This window comes from Aethalodelphis obliquidens, unplaced genomic scaffold (assembly GCF_003676395.1).
Source record: "Aethalodelphis obliquidens isolate GAN/ISIS:26980383/991018 unplaced genomic scaffold, ASM367639v1 scaffold34, whole genome shotgun sequence".
Taxonomy (NCBI): Eukaryota; Metazoa; Chordata; class Mammalia; order Artiodactyla; family Delphinidae; genus Aethalodelphis; species Aethalodelphis obliquidens.
This window is the reverse complement of record NW_020837978.1, coordinates 15,392,811-15,419,465: the sequence shown is the minus strand read 5'-3', so window position 1 is coordinate 15,419,465 and position 26,655 is coordinate 15,392,811. Positions and strand designations below refer to the sequence as shown.

The 26,655-nt window shown below is 41.8% G+C and overlaps 1 protein-coding gene and 1 long non-coding RNA gene across 4 annotated transcripts; one reads left to right on the top strand and one right to left on the bottom strand.

Annotated features, from left to right (window-relative positions):
• Window positions 1-1,854: 1,854 nt before the first annotated feature.
• ID4 (inhibitor of DNA binding 4) lies at window positions 1,855-5,311 on the bottom strand. 2 transcript variants are annotated; one of them, XM_027128485.1, is made up of 3 exons: window positions 4,362-5,308; window positions 3,913-3,971; window positions 1,855-3,348 (listed from the first exon to the last, which is right to left on the bottom strand). In XM_027128485.1, the coding sequence occupies exons 1-2, from the start codon at window positions 4,800-4,802 to the stop codon at window positions 3,927-3,929; spliced, it is 486 nt and encodes a 161-aa protein (XP_026984286.1). In that variant the 5' UTR covers window positions 4,803-5,308; the 3' UTR covers window positions 1,855-3,348; window positions 3,913-3,926. The 2 variants fall into 2 exon arrangements, with proteins under 2 accessions (XP_026984286.1, XP_026984285.1); XM_027128484.1 differs by lacking the exon at window positions 3,913-3,971 and having other exon boundaries at window positions 4,362-5,311.
• LOC113631793 (uncharacterized) lies at window positions 3,903-25,341 on the top strand. 2 transcript variants are annotated; one of them, XR_003437572.1, is made up of 3 exons: window positions 3,903-4,000; window positions 21,901-21,955; window positions 24,300-25,341. It is a non-coding gene; the product is annotated as an uncharacterized LOC113631793 (long non-coding RNA). The 2 variants fall into 2 exon arrangements; XR_003437571.1 differs by lacking the exon at window positions 3,903-4,000 and adding an exon at window positions 7,161-7,216.
• The last annotated feature ends 1,314 nt before the right edge of the window (window positions 25,342-26,655 follow it).

The window sequence follows — 26,655 nt, the reverse complement described above, 5'->3', positions numbered from 1 at the left end:
TTCTGTCTACATTATTTACCGTGTGTGTGTGTGTGTGTGTGTGTGTGTGTGTGTGCGCGTGTGTGTGTGTGTGTGGCGGAGGGGAGTCTAGTTTCCCTTAATATCATTCCGCTGCCTTCTTGGGATTCGTGCTTCCTCTCCTAGCAGACACCAAAGAGTAGACAAGATTTCCCTAGCATTCAAACTAGATTTTCTTTCCATTCATATCACCATTTTCAAGACACATTTTTCATCACCTGGTAAGAAACACTGTAAATAATTGAGGTGATCCATCAAGAGACCCATTCTTGATAATGAAAAATTGCATAACTCAGTAGAAGTCAATTAAAAACCACGAACTTCACAACCCTTTGCTCAGTGAAGATTTATTATTATAGAGGCATTTAATACAATCGATTATGGGGTCAAAATTTTTTTAAGTTCTAAAAAGTCAGTTAAATCTTGAGAATAAACTTAAGATTTACACAATATCAAAGTATATTAGTTCTACAAAATGAAAAGTTTTTTCTTTTCCCTCCTTTAACACAAAATGTCTGAGATGTTCAGGATTTTAAAACCACACGAGAAACAACAATCCACGGCGAGATTTTTTTTTTCCTTTGTAGGTTTTAAATGATTCTTACTCTTTGGTTGTGCCTATACAATGAAAAGTAGACAACAAATTAAATGAGGTAAGTCAGGATATTTTTCTCTGTTAAACCAAATATCTGAATAATTAGAACTACCTACAAAATGACTCAAAATGTTTTTGTTACCTGGTTACTTGGTTAGGACACAGCCAAAATTTAATAGAATGAACTATCTTATACAACTGCATATAATTAAGAAAAAATAAACAGTGACTTTGTTTCTTTAGAGACATCCAATGCTGTGTGAGTGGCCAAGGGGAAAATGCCAAGTCTCTCAAATGTAACATGCATAATACTTTTCTTGCCTTTTAGTGGTTTTCCATGGCCCACATATGAAATTAATTAAGGAGCAACACCTATCTTCAAAAATCAAAAATACTTATTTTGAGGTACCTAGTCTCCCAGCATAAGTTTAAAGTGTGCTTAGATTTAGGTGGGATATGGTACTCAGGCCTGACAGATGCCTAACTCCAGCCAACAGAGCACATGTGACTTGCTTCCTACTGAAATTAAACTGCCAAATAAAAAGGAGGGATTGTCCCCTTTCTTAATAACAACGAATGCAATCGTTAGAATTCTTCAGGTTTGGAATTCGAGCACAGCTCTTGTGTTTTCCTCTTGATGTGTGACAAGAATGAGTAATATCAAAAATAAAAATAAACCTCATTTAAACAAGCAGTCCTCTGACTTTATAAGCCTCAACATCAAATACATCAAATTCTAAAACTACCTAAGACCCGTGAAATGTCAAAGCTGAGGGGATGACACGCTGGAGACAGGGGACAGACTTTTTAAATCTTTCAATTTTTTTGAAACTATTAGCATTAACTTTGTTCATTTCTGTTGAGATATTGCCACTTCAACTGACTATGAGAAGCCACATTTCATATTCATATAAATATTTGACTTTGACCTCATAAAAAGTCCCTTGGGTCTATAATACTTTTATTCTTGTATAACCTAAAACAAATCCTTTCCTTTTAAAAATCAAACAGACCACGTTACACACACAGTTGACTATTTACAAAGCACCCAATTAAATCCTACTTAATTCTCTCTCACTCTAAAAATTCCATCTAACTGGTGGGTAGAGTACTGATCACATTAAATGCATAATGCTCACAAGCCCTGAAAGTCCTATCTAACCTAGAAAACACTACCTTCCTTAAAGAGAAAAGAAAGTCTTAAAAATAAGTGTAAGGTTTTGAAGAAATGAGACCAGAAATCACAGTACAAGACAGATAAATCTACTTTAATATTCACATGTAAAAGTTACACATCACAAGAGATTGGACAGTAGTTTAGCAGTTAACTAACATAGCTATAGTGAAAATCATTTTTATAAAAAAATAATCTAGATGCGGTCATCAGAATTTTTGGTCTACTTAAAGTTAATGTTTGAAGATCGACTTTTACCCCTGCTTGAAGGATTTGCCATTATGCCTTTCGAATTTTTTTCTCCCACTGTTGCCTATTAATATTCTTTGGAGGAAGGAAAGCAGAAAGTGTTCATTTCCAAGAGTTTGTCCTTTGGTAGCAAGCAGAGAACATTTTTCATTTCTATGATTTAAATAGTCTGTACAGACATGAAACTTAGTGACATTAAGCTTTAGTGTAAAATGAAGAATGATAAGTATTTTTTCACTTTGATTAAAACAGTAGATTTCCTAAACTCATAAGGATCCAAGCATTTCCTCATCCTGTAAGCAAAATCATTCAGAATCCATTTTGACCTCAGTTAAAAAACAAAAAACACACACTTACTCTTTATATATTACACTATCAAACCCTGTACTTAAAAACTGATAAAGCATATTATCAACATGTATGCTTCAAATACAAAGATTTCAATCTAGGTTAAAGAAAACACATTTGAATGGACTCAGAACAAGTTTATTTTGTGATTAAACATCTCATGCAGTCATGCAGGACCACTAGCTATAACTGTTACTTCCGAGTCTACAGGACACTGGGCAAAACAAAAACAAATTAAAAGCCAGGCCAAACAGAAAAGACATTCAAGATACCAAGAGCTCTTCAACTGAGCTGGAAAATAATTTTCCAAAAGAAATATTCCCATAGATTAAAAAAAACACACACATAATATTTACAAAAAAATATTTAATTAAAAATATCTTATAATTACAGTAGTCTATTAAAGCATATACTTTCTCACACTTATAGAACATCTCTATATATACACGGTATGAAATGTCACTCAGTTATCTATACAATATGTAACATTCCTGCAGGGAATAGAAAGTTCCCTGCCCCCTTATAATCATCTATTTTAAACAATAGATGTAAAAAAAAAATATCTACAATGCTCTTGTATATTAGTAAAGCTTCAAAACAAAAATTGAGCTCCTTGGTCACAAAGTAGGTTTCTAAAAGTCGGATTTGCTCTTGATCTTTTATCAGTCCTGTCACACTTAAGCTTAAAAGTTTAACTGCACCTCCAAAAAACACAGAAATGTACAATTCACAGCGGTTATAAATGAGACGAAAGAGAATACGTATGTAGAATGTTTATGAACGTGCAAAAAAAAAAAAAGGATGAAAGTTTTATTTTTCTTCCCTCTCTCTCTTGGAATGACGAGTGAAACGTTTCTAGGATTTGCTGATGTTTTTTTCCTTTCCTCCGGTGGCTTTTTCTCTAACTTCTGCTCTTCCCCCTCCCTTTCTTGTGCTCCTGGCTCGGGCTCAGGCGGCCGCACACCTGTGGAAGAGGAATGAATAGAGGGGGTGTGTGAACCTTCCCGCTGCAGACTAACTGGCGCCACCGACCAAACTCAAGACATGCTTGATCAACAACCCAAAACAAACCACCGGGTCAGACTACACTCGCAGTCCGCCGCCCGGCCAGGCGCCGAGCAGGCAGCTGCGGGCCCCCGGGAAGCCCGAAGAGGGGATCCGAACTCCCGGGCCCTCCCTGCGTCCTCCTTCGTGGGTGTCAGAGTGCGCGGGGGGGGGGGGGCATCGGGCACCACGCCCACGAGGGTACCCTCCCTCGGCGGGGAGAGGGCAGTAAGAGCCCGCCGGTCGCTGGGGGCGGCACGGGGGGTGGCGGGAGCGTGAGCTGATCCTTCTCCATTTAGAGTGAACCCCCAGCTGCTGAAGCTAAGCTTCACTTACTAACTGGGTGGCAGGGAGAGAGGAAGGGTGTCCACCTCCTTGGGAATTTGCCCTCAGAAATGCTGGAGGCAAAGAACGCCGCTGTGGAAGGCGCCGGGGACGGGCGTCTCTGGCGACCGGCCACACGAGAAGGGAAACGCGCGCTCACCTGGACAGCTAGGCTCAGCGGCACAAAATGCTGTCGCCCTGCTTGTTCACCGCGCCGGCCTGGAACAGCAACGAACACCAAGGGAAAGGTGAGCAGGCGCGAACAACGCACTCGCCACGGTCTTCCTTGATTCGTTCTCGGAACCCAGGCTGGCCCGCCGACGCCCCCATCCCAGCCTACAGCCCTGGGGACGCCCCCTTCCCCGAGCACAGGCTGGACCTGACAGCCCACGGTGCGCACAGCCCTAGTCCCGCCCCGCGCATTCACCCGGCCTGTGCTCGCTGCACCCAGCCCGCCGCTGGCGGCCCCCAGCGCCGGAGGAGCAGGAGGGTGCAATTGTCATTCTCGCCCCTGCCCCGAGGAAACGGGAGCGCCCGCGTCCCACCACCCCGCCACCGCCCTCCTGGACTCCCACGGGGTCCGCCCCGGGCCGGCAGCCGGCCTCTCACCGGGTCGGTGTTGAGCGCCGTGAGCGGGGTCCGCGGCGGCGCAGCCGGACAGGTCCCGGCCGGGTGGTGCGGCGGCGCCGGCGGCGGCGGCTGCCTCAGCAGAGCCGGGTGCGTCTCCAGCGCCAGCTGCAGGTCCAGAATGTAGTCGATAACGTGCTGCAGGATCTCCACTTTGCTCACTTTCTTGTTGGGCGGGATGGTGGGCACCAGCCTCCGCAGGCGGCTGTAGCAGTCGTTCATATCGCACTGCAGGCAGAGCGCCGGCTCGTCGGCCGCCGCCTCGGCCGCCTTGCAGCGCGCTGCCGCCGCCGCGGCCGCCGCCGCCGCGGAGCCGCCCAGGCTGTGGCCGTGCTCGGCCAGGCAGCGCAGCGCCAGCTCCCCGCCGCCGCAGCCCGACGGCGCCTTACGGCCCGAGGGGCGCACCGGGCTCACCGCCTTCATCGCGCGCGCCCTGCGCGAGCGGACCCGGTGGGGCGAGCGAGGGAGGCAGGCAAGCTCCAGGCCCCCGCCCGCGACCGGCTCCGCTCCTCTTGCCTTTGCGCCCCGCGCGCTCGGTCCGCGCTTGGGGCACCGCGAAGCTCCCGGCGATCCCGCGCCCAACAATTGACAGGAGGGTCGCTCCGGGTTTTGCGAGGGGATCTCTGCTCAATGGGCGACACTCGGCCGAGACCAAAAGGCAAGAAAAATCAAAAGCACCGGAAGGAAAGCAGCCCACCGGGTTCCCTAGTCACTCCCTTCGGACCTCCAACCCGACCGCCGCCGCTCCGCTCCCCCTAGCCCAAGGTTTCCCCGCTCCGGTAACCGACCCACAACCGCACCTCCGCTACGCTCTCGCACGGCCCGCCGCGCAGCTGTATTTATAAGCCGCGCGCCCCGGGGGCGGGGCCAACGCGTTGGCCGTGTCGCCGGGCGAGGGAGCAGAGCTGGGCTGGGCTCGCGGGCGGGTGCGCGGAGGGAGGCGACGAAGGCTGGGGCTCCGGGAGATGCTGGGGGGCGGGAGCTGGGCAACCCGAGTGGAGGGGTGGGCGGGGTTCTGGAGTGGCCAGCCAATCAGGCGGACGGTGCCACCTCAGGGAATGGCGCTCGGGCCAATGGGAGGGGCACTCCATTCCGTCAACGCCGTGGGTGGGGGCTCTGAGAAAAGAGAGCTGGGTGGGAGTCGGGCCAAGCTGGTGAGTGCCTTAGGGAGGGGAAAAGAGAGGGAGAAGTTCCTGCGAAGAACTGCGGCAATGTGCGGCTGGAATTTACTCTACCCCCGGCTTAGGCGGCTGAGGGAGCGCTGGGCCCTGCTCGAGGCTCTCCTGTCACTCCGAACAGCGCGGCACCCAGGGACCCTCCGCCACCAGTCACTCCATCCCTGGGATTCCAGCGCCTTAAGAAGGACGCTGTTCAAGAAGGCACGTTCGTTCTCGTCTCTATTTTTCCCCTCCATTTCTTTATTCGCCTTTTCACAATTGCCGAAACCATAATGATGGAATGGAATGCGGAGGCTTTCCGTTCCTGTTTTTAAAACGTTAAAGCTTAGGGGGAAAGAAAAAGAAAAAAGAAAAAGAAGGCCAAATGCAGATTTTTGGTGAAGGGACGTGTAAGTAAAACCAAAACGTCGTAGGGTTTTTCTTTTACCCATCTAGATGCAAAAGTGGGCTCAAGAAATGCAGTTGCCTTCAGCATTAAATTAGGGCACGTAAATATTAAAAATGCATGGGCACGGAGTATTTAAAATTTCACCATGACATATAATATTAATCTGTTTTATGTAAAATTCATACCTGTAACTTAATGTAGGCCATTAATGCACTGCTTCACGTACCCCGCTTTAAATAAGATACTGAGAATGTCCAGAATCTCCTCCTTTTGCAACGAAGCATTAAAATTCACACTTCCAGTCCCTGGAGTCCTGCTTGGGCCCCACCCTGCAGAAAAGTCTGCTAATTAAAGACGTTTCTGTGTTAGATTTCTAATGGGAAAGCTGTCCTTCAATGGCTCAAAACAAAATTGCACAATGAACTTTGATAGGGCCTTGTGTGTACTCTGCAAGAAAAACTTGAGCCCTTCAGATAAGAAATGAGCATAAAAACTCTGTCAGTGGGGACATGAATTTTGTGTGCCTTTACCCTGCAAACCTCCCACCTTTAGACAAGCTGGGAGATGAATTAACTCAAGAATTTTCTTAATTTATATACATGATATGGATTGATGCCTTCATTTTTATAGATAATTGAAAGAAAGAGATATGGACCTCATTTCTTCTTGTCTACCCTCTGTAAGGAAACCCTCCCTTCCTTCCCAGAACAGAAATACCTGAATCAGGCAGGAATTTTGTTTAACCATGTGGGTACTTTATGACTATTGCATTGCTATTTCCCCAGAGCACATTCCTTTTTCCTGATGAAGTGAGGAGTGACCTTTTAATGCTGGTTTCACAGGTAGATGCAACAACCCTCCTCTCCCCTAATCCTTATGCATTAAGGCCTCCGATAATTGTTGGGAAGCGAGTGACAGTCTCATTTACTCATGAGCATACCTAGATGGTCTACATACACACTTATCAAGAAAAGCAGAATTAGAAAACCCAAAAGAAGGCTCTCTTCTAAATACAGGCATAGTTTTATATAGGCTTAAATTGATATAAATACACACAGAGTGAATATTGTCAATTTTGATAGAAAGCTGGGCAAGGGAGCCCTGCTGGGTGTAAGCTATTCCCCTGGAGCCAATCACATCAGCATAGGTGATAATAATAAAAGGATATATGTACAGATGTTTTGTTCCATTGATTTTTTTTTTCCTCCTTCCTAGAGTTTAAAAACTGCTCCAAAATTTAAAACCTAAGATTATTCTCTGCTTGGCAAAATGTAAGTATGCTAATATGCCTAGGGCACACTCACACTTCAGAACTTTACGTGTCCTAGGTTGCTTAAAATTTAAGTTTGAAATAGGTGACACAAAGGGACAGTCGTATCCATCTTTTTGGACTTGGTGAAACCTCAGAGAGCCATGCCCTGGGTGTGGCCAGTGCCAGATACCAAAGTTTCAAGTTTTTGGGGGGTTGCTCTGTGTGTGACTGGCTTAAAGTCAGAAAGACTGAGTGACTTTGGGACTCTGGGGGGTAAGTTAAAGGAATGTACTCTGGCCACATGATCAAGAACACCCAGGAAAAATGTGATCTCCAAATCCTGCCAGCAGAGGAGGTAGAATCAGTTATTGTATCCCTCTTTGTGAAGGTGGGAAGGCAGGAAGATATTTAAAAAAAAAAAAAATCAAAGTTCTACATAAAACACGATACAGTGGAAAGAAGGTATACATCCTGTGCTTTTTGGCCCAGGAAACGAGAGTCCTAGGAGCTACACAGCGTTATGTTTTTGATTTTTAGACACAGTCACTTACATGACGTCAAAGCTAAAGTCACGAAAGACTCCAGGCACTGATAGTTCAAAACAAGAGGTTACTCAGCACTTGCCAGCTTTTGGAAAAACCTTACAAGCGACATTATTTCTGCCGTGTAGAAAAAGAAATTCAGTTTCCCACGACTCTTCCTTTTACTTCAAACTGCTTCCCTCGCGCTTGTAAAAGTAAGGCAGACCAGCCAAAAGCCCTTTGCCATGAAAGTGCTAGAGACTCCCAAAATGTACCTCAATGGGAAACGGGGGTGAAATATTCATAGGAGAATTGCTAGGGAGTCCTGGTGACCAGAGTCATGTGTACACCCCTCCTCCAGACAAAGGGGTCTGCAGCCCTTTCTGGGGTTGCTTTCTAGATGCTAATCAGACCCTCGCTGAACTGCAACACCCGGGCTCTTAGAATTCACAATCGCCCTGTGTTTACATGAAGCAAGGGTATCCAAGCATATTGTGCTATTCAGCCCAAATGCCTTTTTAGGACTTGATACTTCTTTCTCCATGGCCTGCAGTGAAACAGTGGGTGGGCTCAGGCACACAGATAAACATGAGCGTTCCCATGCCTTGGTCCCTCTCTGGATGTAAGTGGTCACTGCACAAGGCACATGCATTCGTTCCGGGCATAAGAAACCCCTATGTACTCTGCTGCAGGAAAGTCCCTTGCTCCAAAAGAGTAAATTGGGCAATGAGGCAATTCAAACTCAAGGCTGCTTTATCTGGTACTAAGCATTACAGACTTACTTGTGCTACCCTTGGACTGCTGATACCAGTCCCGGAAACGCTGATGACCTCTTGGTTTGCCCGGTCTTGGAAAAGGCTTATAGGAAGAGGACTTTATATACTGAACATAGCTGGGCAGTTGTGGCCATCAAAAATGCCTACTACAGGAGTTTTGAAAGGTAGTCTGTTGAAATAAGATGTAGGTGATTTTTTTAAAAGCTCTCCTCGGGCTTCCCTGGTGGCGCAGTGGTTGAGAATCTGCCTGCCAATGCAGGGGACACGGGTTCGAGCCCTGGTCTGGGAAGGTCCCACATGCCACGGGGCAACTAGGCCTGTGAGCCACAACTACTGAGCCTGTGCGTCTGGAGCCTGTGCTCCGCAACAAGAGAGGAAGCGACAGTGAAAGGCCTGCGCACCGCGATGAAGAGTGGCCCCCGCTTGCCACAACTAGAGAAAGCCCTCTCATAGAAACGAAGACCCAACACAGCCAAACAAAACAAAAACAAAAAACAAAAAAAAACCCCTCTCCTTAGACAGATTAAGGACAGAAAATGAGAAGACAAAGTTGTCATTTGTTTTTACCTTAAGAGTCATCAAGAACATGGGCTCAAAATCAGCCTGGGTTCTAGTTTTGGCTCCTTGATTTACTAGTTTTATATCATTAAGCTGGATTCTTAAATTCTTGTGCCTTTATATATGAAATGAAGATAAAACTATCTACTTCATAAGGTATTTATAATATATATGCAAACTTATATAAAGTTTTTAGAGCAGTGTCTGGCATATAATGTGTGCAAAAAATGTTAACATTTATTATTATTTTTGGTAAATAGTTCTTCCCAGTTTGTGGCTTGTCTTTTCATTCACTCAGTCTTTTGAGAGCAGAAGTTTTTAATTTTGATGATGTTCAGTTAATCAATTTGTTCTTTTAAGGATCATGCTTTTGGTATTGATCTATCTAAGAAATCTTTGCATAACCCAAGGTAACAAAGGTTTTCTCCTATGTTTTCTTCTAGAAGTTTTATAATTTTTAGGTAGGGTTGGTTTCACAGTCCTGCAACTTATTCACTCACACAGGGTCCTGCTCATAGAAGGGCCCCATGCTTGGTTTAATGCTCTGCTATTAGCATTTTGAAATTCTCAGTAATTTCTGAACAAGGGGACCTGCATTTTCATTTTGCATTGGGCCCACGTGATATGTAGCCAGTGTTGGTTTTATGTTTAGGTCTATGATCTATTTTGAGGTTACTTTGGTATGTGGTTCAAGATATGGACTGAAGTTAATATTTTTGCATATGCATATCCAATTGTTCCATTGGACTGCCTTTGCACCTTTGTCAAAAGTTGGTTGTATATATGTATGGGTCTATTTCTGGCCTCTGAGTTCTGTTCTGTTGGTCTATTTGTCTGTTTTTACACTCTGACCACACTGTCTTGATTGCATAGCTTTATAATGTCTTGAAATCAGGTAGTGCTGATTGGCGGATCTTCCAGCTTTGTTGTTTCTCCAAGTTGTTTGGCTAATCTGGAGATGCTGCATTTCCATATGAATGTTAGAATCAGTTTGTGAATTTCTTCAAAAAAGGACTTGTACCCCAAATATATAAAGAACGTATACCCAGAATATATAAAGAACTCTTAAAACTCAATAATAAGAAAACAAACAACCCAGTTAAAAAGTGGACGCAAGACTCGATCGGACAATCCAGTTACGTAAGATATGCAAATGACGAATGAGCACATGAAAAGATGCTCAGCGTCACTGATCATTTGGGTCGCGCTTCAAAACTACAATGAGATACCACTTACACACTTGTCAGGACTGCTAAAATTAAAAAGGCTGACCATACTAAATACGGGTGAAGATGTGGAACAACTGGAACTCTCTACACTGCTCGTGGGAATGTAAACGGAGAAAAATCACTTTGGAAAACAGTTTAGCAGTTTATTAAAAAGTTAAACGTACACATATCATATGACCCATCCATTCCACTGCTAGGCATTTATCCAAGAGAGATAAAATCATATATCCAGGGGCCACGAAGGGACATGAGAATGATGGATGTGTTTATTATCTTGATTGTGGTAATGGTTTCACTGATATATAATACGTTGAAACTTATCAAGTTGTACATCATATCTATATCTATACCTATTGTATGCCAATTATATCTCCATAGAACTATTTAAAAGTATTAATTTTAAAAATTAAAGTTAGGATCTCAGAAGAGTCCCTTCCATGAATCCACCAGGGTTTGTTTTCTATCTTCCATAACTGGGCATTTTATAGTCTCAGTCTTTCTCTTTCTTTTAAACTCTGTATCAAATTGCTCTCAAGCAGGCATTTTAGGATTAACTGAATTCTGGTGAGATGCCCTCCAAAGCAGGCATGAGACATATACTGCTTCAGTGTATCAGCTGTCATGGTTATGCATGAACATATTCAGTCACTTGCCAGAAGTGGATTCTGCTAAAACCACATCCACTCCTCCCTGTTTTGTATTGTTCTGATGTGACAGGGATTTGAGGTTCTGCGGAGGACTCAGCCTGATTATTTGAAATACTTTTCCCTTTTGCAAAAACTAAAGCTATGTTCTGGACTCTCATCTCCATGCTTCACCCCGGTTGTGACCTCTTCTGTCTCAATTACCCCAAATTAGCAGCTGCCGTGGGACAAATGCACACTGAGTGGAGAAGATAAGCAGCCTCATCGTTCTGTTTTCAGGATGGCCTAGGATTTTTTCCTCTTCACCATTTCCTTCCCAAGAAAATAAACAATCTAACAGGATTAAATGCATTCATTTCCAGAGCAGGGAGCAAAAATTCCCAATAGGCACCATATTTTTGCCTTTAAAATCCTGTGGCTCAATCTGTAGCCTCAGCTTCTCCATCTGGCAAGAGAAGGGATTTACAGGGATGGAGTGAGGATTAGCTTCTTTGAAAGCCCCAGAGGAAAGGCAGTAAGTAAACAATAGGGGGCAGTATACTTGCGCATAATAGATACTCAATGTCCATTAATGTCTGTGCCATTATTGAAAGGGGCTTGTAATAGGTAAAATGGTTATGAAGATGCCAAAGAGACCAAGTTCCTGCTTTAGCTTATCGTTATGCTTTAGCCTTTTGAGAAATTCAAAACAAAATTTATTTATTCGTTTGTTTGCTTATTTATTTATTACTTAAAAATTCGTGCCAATAAATTTATTTATTTATTTATTTTTTGCGGTACGCGGGCCTCTCACTGTTGTGGCCTCTCCCGTTGCAAAGCACAGGCTCCGGACACGCAGGCTCAGCGGCCATGGCTCACGGGCCCAGCTGCTCCGCGGCACGTGGGACCTTCCCGGACCGGGGCATGAACCCACATCTCCTGCATCGGCAGGCGGACTGTCAACCACTGCACCACCAGGGAAGCCCTAAATATTGATCTATATATTCCTCTGCTGCATTCTTTCTTGGAGCAGGTAATAATGTGAGACTTTGCCAAGAACTGTTCTGCTCATAGCACAAATCGTTGCTAGACTTAAGTGATGGAGGGGTTTCGTTATATTTCCCTTTCTTTTAAAGTGAACACAAAATAATCTCAGAATATAGAAAGAGCACAATTAAATGTGTTTTAACTACTTAGAGGAAAGATACCAAATAAACAGTAATTTGCTTCACATCTTGGAACTGAATGTTGAATAGGAATCCATCACAGCAAATCTGCCTTCGCTGAGAAAAAACCTTCCCATTTTCTTGATATCTAGGTCAAGGTTCCTAAGAACAGATACAATGTTCAAGAAACAGTTGAATTGGGGCTTCCATGGTGGCGCAGTGGTTAAGAATCCGCCTGCCAATGCTAAGGGACACGGGTTCGAGCCCTGGTCTGGGAAGATCCCACATGCCGCGGAGTAACTAAGTCCGTGTGCCACAACTACTGTCTCTGAGCTCTAGAGCCTGCAAGCCACAACTACTGAGCCCATGTACCACAACTACTGAAGCCCGTGCGCCTAGAGCCCGTGCTCTGCATCAGGAGAAGCCACTTCAATGAGAAGCCTGTGCACTGCAACGAAGAGTAGCCCCTGCTTGCTGCAACTAGAAAAAGCCTGCGTGCAGCAATGAAGACCCAACGCAGCAAAAAATAAATATAAATAAATAAATTTATAAAAAGAAACAGTTGCATTGTTTTTACCCTGAAGAGGAATTTTGGAGACATTTTTGTAGAACTCACGCAGTTGTCACTGGTTATTGGATGGCTCACAGTGTCAGCGAACTGTGTACCTGCGGTGGAAAATGAGTGTGTGGAAAGTAGATGAACAGCATGAAAACTCACTTGTATGTAGAATAATTAAACGAGTACATTTTTCTCCTAGTGCAACAAAGCACCAAAGGAATTAAAGACGCAGAATTAAAGGAAAGAGACTGAGTTAACTTTGAACTTTATCAGCGTTGGTAATTGTATATAAAAATAGTTCAGTTTGAACAAACCATCCCTTTGGGAGGCATTACAGGTAGAACTATTTTCTCTTGAATAAAATTAAATGATATTATAATCTTAAATGAAATATTTTTTCTTTTTTAAAAAAATTTTAAATTTAATTTTATTTTTTTTTTATATAGCAGGTTCTTATTAGTCATCAATTTTATACACATCAGTGTATACATGTCAATCCCAATCACCCAATTCATCACACCACCACCACCACCGCCCGCCGCTTTGCCCCCTTGGTGTCCATACGTTTGTTCTCTACATCCGTGTCTCAATTTCTGCCCTACAAACCGGTTCATCTGTACCATTTTTCTAGGTTCCACATATATGCGTTAATATACGATATTTGTTTTTCTCTTTCTAACTTACTTCACTCTGTATGAGAGTCTCTAGATCCATCCACGTCTCTACAAATGACCCAATTTTGTTCCGTTTTATGGCTGAGTAATATTCCGTTGTATATATGTACCACATCTTCTTCATCCATTCGTCTGTCGATGGGCATTTAGGTTGCTTCCATGTCCTGGCTATTGTAAATAGTGCTGCAATGAACATTGGGGTGCATGTGTCTTTTTGAATTATGGTTTTCTCTGGGTATATGCCCAGTAGTGAGATTGCTGGGTCATATGGTAATTCTATTTTTCGTTTTTTAAGGAACCTCCATACTGTTCTCCATAGTGGCTCTATCAATTTACATTCCCACCGAAAGTGCAAGAGGGTTCCCTTTTCTCCACACCCTCTCTAGCATTTGTTGTTTGTAGATTTTCCGATGATGCCCATTCTAACTGGTGTGAGGTGATACCTCATTGTAGTTTTGATTTGCATTTCTCAAATAATTAGTGATGTTGAGCATCTTTTCATGTGCTTCTTGGCCATCTGTATGTCTTCTTTGTAGAAATGTCTATTTAGGTCTTCTGCCCATTTTTGGATTGGGTTGTTTGTTTTTTTAATATTGAGCTGCATGAGCTGTTTATATATTTTGGAGATTAATCCTGTGTCTGTTGATTCGTTTGCAAATATTTTCTCCCATTCTGAGGGTTGTCTTTTCGTCTTGTTTGTGGTTTCCTTTGCTGTGCAAAAGCCTTGAAGTTTCATTAGGTCCCATTTGTTTATTTTTGTTTTTATTTCCATTACTCTAGGAGGTGGATCAAAAAAGATCTTGCTGTGCTTTATGTCAAAGAGTGTTCTTCCTATGTTTTCCTCTAAGAGTTTTACAGTGTTCGATCTTACATTTAGGTCTCGAATCCATTTTGAGTTTATTTCTGTGTATGGTGTTAGGGAGTGTTCTAATTTCGTTCTTTTACGTGTAGCTGTCCAGTTTTCCCAGCACCACTTATTGAAGAGACTGTCTTTTCTCCGTTGTATATCCTTGCCTCCTTTGTCATAGATTAGTTGACCATAGGTGCGTGGGTTTATCTCTGGGCTTTCTATCTTGTTCCATTGATCTATGTTTCTGTTTTTGTGTCAGTAAAATATTGTCTTGATTACTGTAGCTTTGTAGTATAGTCTGAAGTCAAGGAGTCTGATTCCTACAGCTCCGTTTCTTTCCCTCAAGACTGCTTTGGCTATTCGGGGTCTTTTGTGTCTCCATACAAATTTTAAGATTTTTTGTTCTAGTTTCGTAAAAAATGCCATTGGTAATTTGATAGCAATTACATTGAATCTGTAGATTGCTTTGGGTAGTATAGTCATTTTCACAATATTGATTCTTCCAATCCAAGAACATGGTATATCTCTCCATCTATTGGTATCATCTTTAATTTCTTTCATCAGTGTCTTAAAGTTTTCTGCATACAGGTCTTTTGTCTCCCTAGGTAGGTTTATTCCTAGGTATTTTATTCTTTTTGTTGCAATGGTAAATGGGAGTGCTCCCTTAATTACTCTTTCAGATTTTTCATCATTAGTGTATAGGAATGCAAGAGGTTTCTGTGCATTAATTTTGTATCCTGCAACTTTACCAAATTCATTGATTAGCTCTAGTCGTTTTCTGGTAGCATCTTTAGGATTCTCTATGTATAGTATCATGTCATCTGGCAACAGTGACAGTTTTACTTCTTCTTTTCCAATTTGTATTCCTTTTATTTCTTTTTCTTCTCTGATTGTCATGGCCAGGACTTCCAAAACTATGTTGAATAATAGTGGTGAGGGTGGATATCCTTGTCTTTTTCCTGATCTTAGAGGAAATGCTTTCAGTTATTCAGCATTGAGAATGATGTTTGCTGTGGGTTTGTCATATATGGCCTTTATTATGTTGAGGTAGGTTCGCTCTATGCCCACTTCCTGGAGAGTTTTTATCATAAATGGGTGTTGAATTTTGTCAAAAGCTTTTTCTGCATCTATTGAGATGATCATCTGGTTTTTCTCCTTCAATTTGTTAATATGGTGTATCACATTGATTGATTTGCATATATTGAAGAATCATTGCATGCCTGGTATAAATCCCACTTGATCATGGTGTATGATCCTTTTAATGTGTTGTTGGATTCTGTTTGCTGGTATTTTGTTGAGGATTTTTGCATCTATGTTCATCCGTGAATTGGCCTGTAGTTTGCTTTTTCTGTGAAATCTTTGTCTGGTTTTGGTATCAGGGAGACGGTGGCCTCATAGAATGAGTTTGGGAGTGTTCCTTCCTCTGCAATTTTTTGGAAGAGTTTGAGAAGGATGGGTGTTAGCTCTTCTCTAAATGTTTGATAGAATTCACCTGTGAAGCCATCTGGTCCTGGACTTTTGTTTGTTGGAAGACTTTTTTTTGTGTGTGTGGTACGCTGGCCTCTCACTGTTGTGGCCTTCTCCCGTTGCAGAGCACAGACTCCGGACACGCAGGCTCAGTGGCCAGGGCTCACAGGCTCAGTCGCTGTGGGGAATGTGGGATCTTCCCGGACCGGGGCACGAACCCGTGTCCCCTGCATCGGCAGGCGGACTCTCAACCACTGCGCCACCAGGGAAGCCCTGTTGGAAGATTTTTAATCACAGTTTCAATTTCATTACTTGTGAATGGTCTGTTCATATTTTCTATTTCTTCCTGGTTCAGTCTTGGAAGGTTATAACTTTCTAAGAATTTGTTCATTTCTTCCAGGTTGTCCATTTTATTGGCACAGTTGCTTGTAGTAGTCTCTTAGGATGCTTTGTATTTCTGTGGTGTCTGTTGTAACTTCTCGTTTTTCATTTCTAGTTTTATTGATTTGAGTCCTCTCCCTGTTTTTCTTGATGAGTCTGGCTAATGGTTTATCAATTTTGTTTATCTTCTCAAAGAACCAGCTTTTAGTTTTATTGATCTTTGCTATTCTTTTCTTTGTTTCTATTTCATTTATTTCTGCTCTGATCTTGATGATTTCTTTCCTTCTGCTAACTTTGGGTTTTGTTTGTTCTTCTTTCTCCAGTTCCTTTAGGTGTAAGGTTAGATTGTTTATTTGAGATTTTTCTTGTTTCTTGAGGTAGGCTTCTATAGCTATAAACTTCCCTCTTAGAACTGCTTTTGCTGCATCCCATAGGTTTTGGATCATCGTGTTTTCATTGTCATTTGTCTCTAGGTATTTTTTGATTTCCTCTTTGATTTCTTCAGTGATCTCTTGGTTATTTAGTAACATATTGTTTAGCCTCCATGTGTTTGTGTTTTTTACATTTTCTTCCCTGTAATTCATTTCTAATCTCATAGCATTGTAGTCAGAAAAAGATGCTTGATATGATTTCAATTTTCTTAAATTTACTGTGGCTTGATTTGTGACCCAAGATGTCATCTATCCTAGAGAATGTTCCATGCGCACTTGAGAAGAAAGTGTAATCTGCTGTTTTTGGATGGAATGTCCTATAAATATCAATTAAATCTATCTGGTCTATTGTGTCATTTAAAGCTTCTGTTTCTTTATTTCTTTCATTTTGGATTATCTGTCCATTGGTGTAAGTGAGGTGTTAAAGTCCCCCACTATTATTGTGTTACTGTCGATTTCCTCTTTTATAGCTGTTAGCATTTGCCTTATGTATTGAGGTGCTCCTATGCTGGGTGCACATATATTTATAATTGTTATATCTTCTTCTTGGATTGATCCCTTGATCATTATGTAGTGTCCTTCCTTGTCTCTTGTAATTTTCTTTATTTTAAAGTCTATTTTATCTGAGTATTGCTACTCCAGCTTTCTTTTGATTTCCTTTTGCATGGAATATCTTTTTCCATCCCCTCACTTTCAGTCTGTATGTGTCCCTAGGTCTGAAGTGGGTCTCTTGTAGACAGCATATATATAGGTCTTGTTTTTGTATCCATGCAGCAAGCCTGTGTCTTTTGGTTGGAGCATTTAATCCTTTCACGTTTAAGATAATTATCGATATGTATGTTCCTATGACCATTTTCTTAATTGTTTTGGGTTTGTTTTTGTAGGTCCTTTTCTTCTCTTGTGTTTTCCACTTAGAGAAGTGCCTTTAGCATTTGTTGTAGAGCTGGTTTGGTGGTGCTGAATTCTCTTAGCTTTTGCTTGTCTGTAAAGATTTTGATTTCTCCATCGAATCTGAATGGGATCCTTGCTGGGTAGAGTAATCTTGGTTGTAGGTTCTTCTCCTTCATCACTTTAAATATGTCATGACACTCCCTTCTGGCTTGTAAAGTTTCTGATGAGAAATCAGCTGTTAACCTTATGGGAGTTCCCTTGTATGTTATTTGTTGTTTTTCCCTTGCAGCTTTCAATAATTTTTCTTTCTCCTTAATTTTTGCCAGTTTGATTTCTATGTGTCTTGGCGTGTTGCTCCTTGGGGTTATCCTGTATGGGACTCTCTGCGCTTCCTGGACTCGGGTGGCTATTTCCTTTCCCATGTGAGGGAAGTTTTCAACTATAATCTCTTCAAATATTTTCTCGGGTCCTTTCTCTCTCTCTTCTCCTTCTGGGACCCCTATAATGCAAATGTTGTTGTGTTTAATGTTGTCCCAGAGGTCTCTTAGGTCTCATTTCTTTTCATTCTTTTTTCTTCATTCTGTTCCACAGCAGTGAATTCCACCATTCTGTCTTCCAGGGCACTCATCCGTTCTTCTGCCTCAGTTATTCTGCTATCGATTCCTTCTATTGTAGTTTTCATTTCAGTTATTGTATTGTTCATCTCTGTTTGTTTGTTCTTTAATTCTTCTAGGTCCTTGTTAAACACTTTTTGCATTTTCTCGATCTTTGCCTCCATTCTTTTTCCGAGGTCCTGGATCATCTTCACTATCATTATGCTGAATTCTTTTTCTGGAAGGTTGCCTATCTTTACTTCATTTAGTTGTTTTTCTGGGGTTTTATCTTGTTTCTTCATCTGGTACATAGCCCTCTGCCTTTTCATCTTGTCTGTCTTTCTGTGAATGTGGTTTTCCTTCCACAGGCTGCAGGATTATAGTTCTTCTTGCTTCTGCTGTGTGCCCTCTGGTGGGTGAGGCTATCTAAGAGGCTTGTGCAGGTTTCCTGATGGGAGGGACTGGTGATGGGTAGAGCTGACTGTTGCTCTGGTGGGCAGAGCTCAGTAAAACTTTAATCCGCTTGACTGCTGATGGGTGGGGCTGGGTTCCCTGTTGGTTGTTTGGCCTGAGGCAACCCAATACTGGAGCCTACCTGGGCTCTTTGGTGGGGCTAATGGCAGACCCAGGGAGGGCCAAAGGAGTACTTCCCAGAACTTCTGCTGCCAGTGTCCTTGTCCCCACGGTGAGCCACAGCCACCCCCGCCTCTGCAGGAGACCCTCCAACACTAGCAGGTAGGTCTGGTTCAGTCTCCTATGGGGTCACTGCTCCTTCCCCTGGGTCTTGATGCACACACTACTTTGTGTGTGCCCTCCAAGAGTGGAGTCTCTGTTTCCCCCAATCCTGTCGAAATCCTGCAGTCAAATCCCACTAGCCTTCAAAGTCTGATTCTCTAGGAATTCCTCCTCCTGTTGCTGGACCCCCAGGCTGGGAACCTGACGTGGGGCTCAGAACCTTCACTCCAGTGGGTGTACTTCTGTGGTATAAGTGTTCTCCAGTCTGTGAGTCACCCACCCAGCAGTTATGGAAATTGATTTTACTGTGATTGCACCCCTTCTACCATCTCATTGTGGCTTCTCCTTTGTCTTTGGATGTGGGGTGTCTTTTTTGGTGAGTTCCAGTGTCTTCCTGTCGATGATTGTCCAGCAGCTAGTTGTGATTCTGGTGTTTCCACAGGAGGGAGTGAGAGCACGTCTTTCTACTCTGCCATCTTGGTTCCAGGACCCAGGCAGTTTCTATATCACAGCAAGGCACCAGACTTGCTGCTCTCTGGCTTCCTGGATTCTTGCTAAAGGCAGGCCAGGATGATCAGATATCAAGGGTGGCATAGTGGGGGATAAAGAATCTGAAATATTTTTTCTTAAGACAACTGTTTGACCAAATAATCTAAAAATTTGATAAAGCCCTAGATAATACTTGGTCTGATTGAACCATATTTACCATTTTAAAAACATCTTGTTCATTAGGTCAACATTAAGGTATAATTCTCTTTGCATTATGATCTAAAAAATGAGTAAAACACATATTATCAGGAAAAATAAGACAATTACTGTGACAGCATTGTAAAAATGCTATGTATGTTGTCATTGAGGCTTCTGGGCATAAGACTGGAGTTATATGAGATCAAAGAAACTTCTTGAAAATACTTTAACATTGGTCATCCACCCATTGTTCTGTCTTTATCAGGAATCTACAACCTGTACTACATAAAATGATTTTGCCCCTTGGTGGATTATTAAATGGCCATTGTCCATCAACAGACTTCCCAGAACTGCCAACTCTAACTTCTGGTGAACATGGTTGGAAGAACGGTAATGCTTTCTTTTTATCCATCTGCCAGAAGCATCCTCATGTACCAACGAGATATATGCTTAAAACCTCTATATTAGAATTATATCAAACCCAACTCTCAGCCTTACTTTTTTTTTTTTTTTTTTTGCGGTACGCGGGCCTCTCACTGTTGTGGCCTCTCCCGTTGCGCGGAACACAGGCTCCGGACGCGCAGGCTCAGCGGCCGCGGCTCACAGGCCCAGCCGCTCCGCGGCATGTGGGATCTTCCCAGACTGGGGCACGAACCCGCGTCCCCTGCATCGGCAGGCGGACTCTCAACCACTGCGCCACCAGGGAAGCCCAGCCTTCCTTTTAAGGCTCTCTGTTAACTTATCCTTCTCCAAAACTGTTTCGATTCAATTCAGTTCTATTCAAGTCAATCCTGCACACATATGTCTTGTACAGCTATCGTATGACAAGGCTGTGTTCAAGAAAAATAAACCCCTTATGTACCTCATGGAGCTTGCTATTTAATGGAAATGGTTTAAACAAATTAAAAATTAATTAGTGCAGTACAGTGCATTCTGTGCAATAGTACAGGCATGGATGGGGCACAGTGGAAGCAAAACCCAAAGCCTGAGTCAAAAAGGAAACTTCAAAGAGGAAGAGTTACTCAAGCTGGATCAGGAGTTACCCAAGTTACTCAAGCTTGAAAAATGACTTCGTCAGTGGAAGAAGGCTTTTCAGGCAGTGGGAAGACTAGTGCAGAAGCTTGGAGGAGTGAAGCTCCGAGGGTGTCCCTTGTTCTCTCTGCTTCAGTCCAAACACTCAACTTTCATTTCCTTACAGTCAGCTAGTACTTTTCTTCCTCATCTCATGATGGTCTTCCCATCTAAACCAATTTCCACTCTTCTTTCTTCCAATCCACAACCACCAACTCTTTCAAAAACCACTGTAGGTCTTAGTGCAACATGATTTCTTCATCTGGGAAGCCATCTGTTATTCATTCCCTCACTATAATTTTTTTAGAGTAACTTTATTCATTTTCCATTTTATAATAAATGTATATACAAATTGCAAAGAAATTCCAAACATAAAGAAAAACATAAAGATGAAAAATAAAGGTCATGCACAAACCCACACCTAGAAATAACCACTGTTTATATTTTATTGTGCATATTTCCCATGAATATAAATATTATTTCTTGAACAGAGACTTTAGTGTGCAATGCATACTTCTTGGAAATCTAATTTTTCACTTCATATGGCATGGATATATTTCCATGTCAATAGTTACTTGTCTTTGTCATAATTTTTATGGTTGCATAGTGTTCTCTTATATGGACATGCCATGACTTATTTAACAAACTATTATAGATATTTTATTATTTCCAATTTTTTGCTGTGTCCTCTTATCACATCAATAGTACACGACAGTTTGCCTTTGTTGGCACGCTACTGTGCAATTCTCCTTAAGCTATGTCAGGATTGTGTGTTATATTTTATTTTATTATTTATTTTATTTTTCGCCACGCCTCATGGCTTGTGGGATCTTAGTTCCTCAACCAGGGACTGAACCCGGGGCCCTGGCAGTGAAAGCCCCAAGTCCTAACTACTGGACTGCCAGAGAATTCCCAGGATTGTGTGTTTTAGATTTTCAACTGTCAAAAGCATCTTAGAGGAAAGGCCAGTTCTTCCTTCTCTTTTGCTACTTTTTATAGGTGGTAAAGAGTTATTCACATAGTAAGTGCTCACAGGGCTGCTCAGGGGCACTGGCAAAATCTACCAGGATGACGTCCTGGTGAAGGGCTGGTCAGAGGTGACCTTCAGATATTGCACGTATTGAGAGTGTGGCTAGCCTGTTGAAACGAGAGAGAGGAAGGGTTGGAGCAGAGTAGTGGTAGATCCACCAGTCGGCTGACATCCCGGGAAGGTTCTTGTCTACTTAGCAAAAAGCTTTAGGCAGGCTGCTAAAACTTACGAATTTGCTGGGGATTTCTCAGGTGACGGAAGTGGTGGGAAAGAGAGGTCATAGGGGTAGAAAAACCTCTCATTCCTTTCTTTCAACTCTTTATTTTCTTGCTCAATTATATCCTACAGCCAGAATTTAAGTACAATTACAAACAACTTTGACAATGAAGTTTATGTCCCCTCTGCACAGCAACTAATCACTATATTCACCCACATTGACCCAAACCTTTTTATTCCCCTAGGGCTACACTACCAGCCTTCTGTAGTGACCACCATAATGTACTCCAATGGCAAAAGGTAAACCACCCATTCTATTGATAAAAATGTAAAGCTGGAATAAGTAAATAGAAAAGACATTTTTAAAATGAAGGGTTTTTTTTTGGACATTCAGGTGCTCATTCATTTTATTGAACAACCAAACACAGAACTATGTAACTTAAGTAGGTATAAGGTCCCATTCAACAATAAGAGTTTAGAAAGGGTTGTTATAATAATGTATAACATTATACATGATAACTTTTCTATTTTGGCAAAATCCATCTTGGAATACAAACGTCCTTAGTATAAAAATGATTCTTCATTTTCTCAATTGGAATATGATAAGTGTTTTAACTTCTTGTTGATGAGACAACACTTTTGTAACCCAGGAGGTCAGAAATACGTTATTTAATTTCTGAAGGGACAGGAAAGAACAGGAGTGGAGAACTCTTCCGTCATCCTGCCGTAACATGTTTGCTGAGCCATCAGGCTCCCGGGGCACCTTTATATCTGCCCTGCTGAAATGAAGGAGAGTGGTTAGCATCTTATTGAAATTGTGGTTCTAAGATATTTATGGCAGGTGTTATAAGGGGTTTCTTCCTTCCTTTGGTCTTGGATAACCTAAAAAAAGCATCATCTGTCTTATGCCTTGATAAAGTTTAGAATTGTTTCCAAAAATGGGAAGAAGTAGTAGTCACAGTTCTATCTCTGTTCTCGTTACTAAATACCTAGACAATTCCAGACTTTGGGGGTGAGTAGACAGGTGCAGCCTGCAGTGTGGTAGCCAGCTCCGAAGACCATTTCTCAATAGTCCATCACCTTGCTAGTGGGATGGTACATGGCAGAGGAGGTAAATTGGCTGAAGATCTCCCTGTTAGTTCTTGTTCCCTTGTCATGAGTAAAAATCACATGTCTAGAACAGTATGGCTTCTTCTCTAGGCCATTTCATTCTTATAATTCTACCATGGTTGGAATACACGCTGAATAAAGGCTATTTTGTAGCCAGCAGAATTTGGATTAGTGATTGGGAAGTCTGTGGGTACTAACAGAACAAATAAATATCTCTGAAGCAATGTTTCAGTGACAACACAGAAAACAAAATACAAAGGTTGGGGGCAGGAATCCAGGTCTGACATCTAGGAAAGTAAATACAAGGAGGCAAAACATACGAGAGACGGTATTTTGAACCAATTATCTATTTTAACCAGAGTCTCTGGAACGTGATATAAATATTTACTAGATAAACACGTAGAATTTCCCCTGTATTCACGTACTTAAAGCAGAATATAAGGATCTGGGTGGGAGGTTGGACTGGAAATTATCTAGGTCCCTTCCAAATGTAAATTTCTATGATTCCATGGCATTCTTACATCACTGTGCGTGCTATTCCCACTTAATTTGCAATCTCCAATTAGCTTTGCAATTATAGTTTTAGTAAAATGCTTCACTGGTCTTCACTTCTAAATGCCTAATACCACTTTACTACAGGCAACAAAGAGATAAACAGGCACCTTGGTGATAAAGGTACTTGGCCTATATCAATAATACTAATATTTCATCTTGCAAGAGATTCAGCACTTGTTTTAAAGCATGCCGTTTGCTTTGTGCCTCTGCCTTGTACATTACCATCTAGCACAATAGTCTCACCTACAACTTGGAAGATATTTATATTCACGTAGTGACTGTTTTTGAAATACACAGTATGGCTTTGTATTATCAATTCTGATTTCCATATGTCATCCAAGAAAACTCGTCTATCCTATCACAAAGATGAATTCTGGTTATCTTCCACATTTTTATTGACTTTTTTCTAGGAAGTAGAGTCTATGTAATTCTAAAAAGGATTTGCAACATATACAACAGCGCATTGTCAAACTCAGCCTTCTACTTAAAGCAGGGAAATCAATAGCCATTCCCCTATAACTATATGACTTGGAGTTCACAATTTAGGGAAGTGCATGCATTCACTCTCTTATCTCTTCAAATACCTAAGGTACCTAAACCTGAGGAGGCTTGAAACTATTGTATTATCATTCATTCATTATCTATCACCTTGTACTTGGTCCTTCTGTATGTCCCCTGGAGATTTAAACTTTTATAATAATAATAATAGTAGTAGTAGTATAGTTATTGTATGTATATTTATTCTGATCAATAGGTTCTAGAGAATTATACTCTGCAAATATGGGTTACTTTAAGGATGTCATAAGATAAATCTCTTTTACCATCTTAAAAATCACTGGCAAAGTGAGGGGATTGATAAAATGCTAGGGATTGAAAGTAGACTAACACAGGTTCCCAAATGTTGGTGTGCAAAACAATCTTCTGTGTACTTGCCTAAAATACAGATATCTGGGAACCACCCCTAGTTTTTCTGCTTCAGGTGATTCGAATGCAGTGATTTAAGGACCACATTTTGAAAAATACTGGTGTCCTCAATAGTAAGTATAATAATAAATTTAAAAAAGCAAACACTGTATATATGAAATTTCATCAAGTCTATAGGTAAAGGTAGATAATTCAAGACATGATTTTTTGAGTGCTATTTGTGCAGACATCACAGGAGGTGACACACTATGAATGGAAATGAACTGTGGAGGGAATAAAGTGGAGATGTATGTTGGTGATGATGATGTGATAGCATATAATACCTACCATTTATTGAATTGTGACTATATTCTAGGCACTGTGAAATGGCTTCACTTATAGGTATGTCATTTAATTCTTACGATCCTGAGAGGTAGCACCTCAAAATGAAGGACTGAGTGAAATTATTTAGCCGTTGCAATCAACAGAGTAAATGTAAAATAAGAAAGTTAAAAAAGCAAAAAGTCAATCAGAGGCAAAGAGATTAATAATCTCTATCTATAACTATATAAATATCTATAAATATACATATATACTCACTTTCAGAAGTCTAATCACTAATCATTCATGTGCATGCTATATTTAAAGCTTAGAATTAAGCCAGGGATGGTTAAGGGAAGAAATTGTCAAAAAGTAAATACAAAAAGAACCAGAGCAGGGTAAACTAGTTTTCCAAATATAGACTCTTAGGAGTGAAAGGAGGAGTGGAGTTTCCCCAGCCAAGTTTCACTTTGGAGGAGAACTCCCAATACAGTGTAACCACCAGCTTTGGCAGCTTTGGCAGGGCTGTTTATCATAGCCAGCACAGGGGAGGGTGGAGCCCTTTTTCTGACAATGAAAACTCTTCCCAGAGTTCAGTGAGAACAACGTGAGCTCATTCTTTAAAAGATCTCAAAATTCAACAGAATTGTAAGTCATGAAAAACATAGTATTAACTGTAGTACTTTATTTTAAGACTGAAGTTACATATAATGTATTCTTTTTTTTTTTTTTTTTTTTTTGCGGTACGCAGGCCTCTCACTGTTGTGGCCTCTCCATTGCGGAGCACAGGCTCCGGACGCGCAGGCTCAGCGGCCATAGCTCACGGGCCCAGCCGCTCCGTGGCATGTGGGATCTTCCCGGACCGGGGCACGAACGCGTGTCCCGTGCATCGGCAGGCGGGCTCCCAACCACTGCGCCACAAGGGAAGCTCTAATGTATCTTTTTATGAAGCTGAACTATGTAACTTCTGTAACGTTATCTGAAGATAAATCGAAAGGTACAGTTTCAGTTATGCAAGGGGAATAAATTCTAGAGATTTACAGACAGAAGACAGCATGTTGCCTGTAGTTAACAATACTGTATTACATACTTAAGAATTTGCTAAGAGGGTAGATCTTAAGTGTCCTTATCACACACAAGAATAACAACAACAACAATAATAATAATAGTAAAAAAGAAAGCAGGAGGAAACTTTTGAAGGTGATGAATATGTTTATGGCATAGATTGTAGTGACAGTTTCATGGGTATATACTTATCACCAAACTCATCAAGTTGTAGACATTAAATATTTACAACAAAAAATAAAAATTAGCCTTGGAGAAGTGCTCAGACTTGCAGCCTAATCTGGCTGCAGTCCTAACTCTACCACTGACTGGGTGAGACTCAGGTAATCTTCTCCCCTATAGCTTCCCCCCATCTGTCAATGCAATAAGAGGCTAGAACTGCTTGATCTACAGGGTTCTGCCCAACTCCAATAGTGTACGCTTGTGTTTAATTAATTAGTTCATTTGGGGTCTTGTTTTCAAAAAGAGTTATGTTGTAAGCCGCCGTGATTTACCTTCTCCAAGAATAATAGCAATGCCCTCAAGCTATTTTAAGCAAGGGTCAATGGGATATTGAGAGACATAGGGGGAGAGCCGCTGGCTGCTGTGTTGACACCATTCTATACACAAGGACAGAGGTACGCAGGAGGTTACTGTAATAATCCAGGCTTTGACTGGGCTGACTCAGCAGACGTGGTGAGAAGTAAATGGATATATTTTGGAACTATGGCCTGTGGGTTGTTAGAGGAAAGAGGAGTCAAAATTTTCTGTAGTTTTTGGTCTTAAACAACGGAAAGGACAGAGTTGGCATTTACTGATGGTCGGGCTGGGGGAATGACAGTTTAGTTCTGCCCATATTAAATTGAAATGCCTACTAAGGACCCAAATTGGACCCAAATTGGATACCTGAATCTAGAGTTCGGGGGAGAGGTTTGCACTCGAACTATAAGTTCGGGAGTGATTGTCTCCACGTGAATGGTATGTAAAACCACAAGACTGGATAATGTGTTCCAGGGAGAAAGGATAGCTAGAGAAGGAGGTCCAAGGATCAAGTTCTGTATCACTTC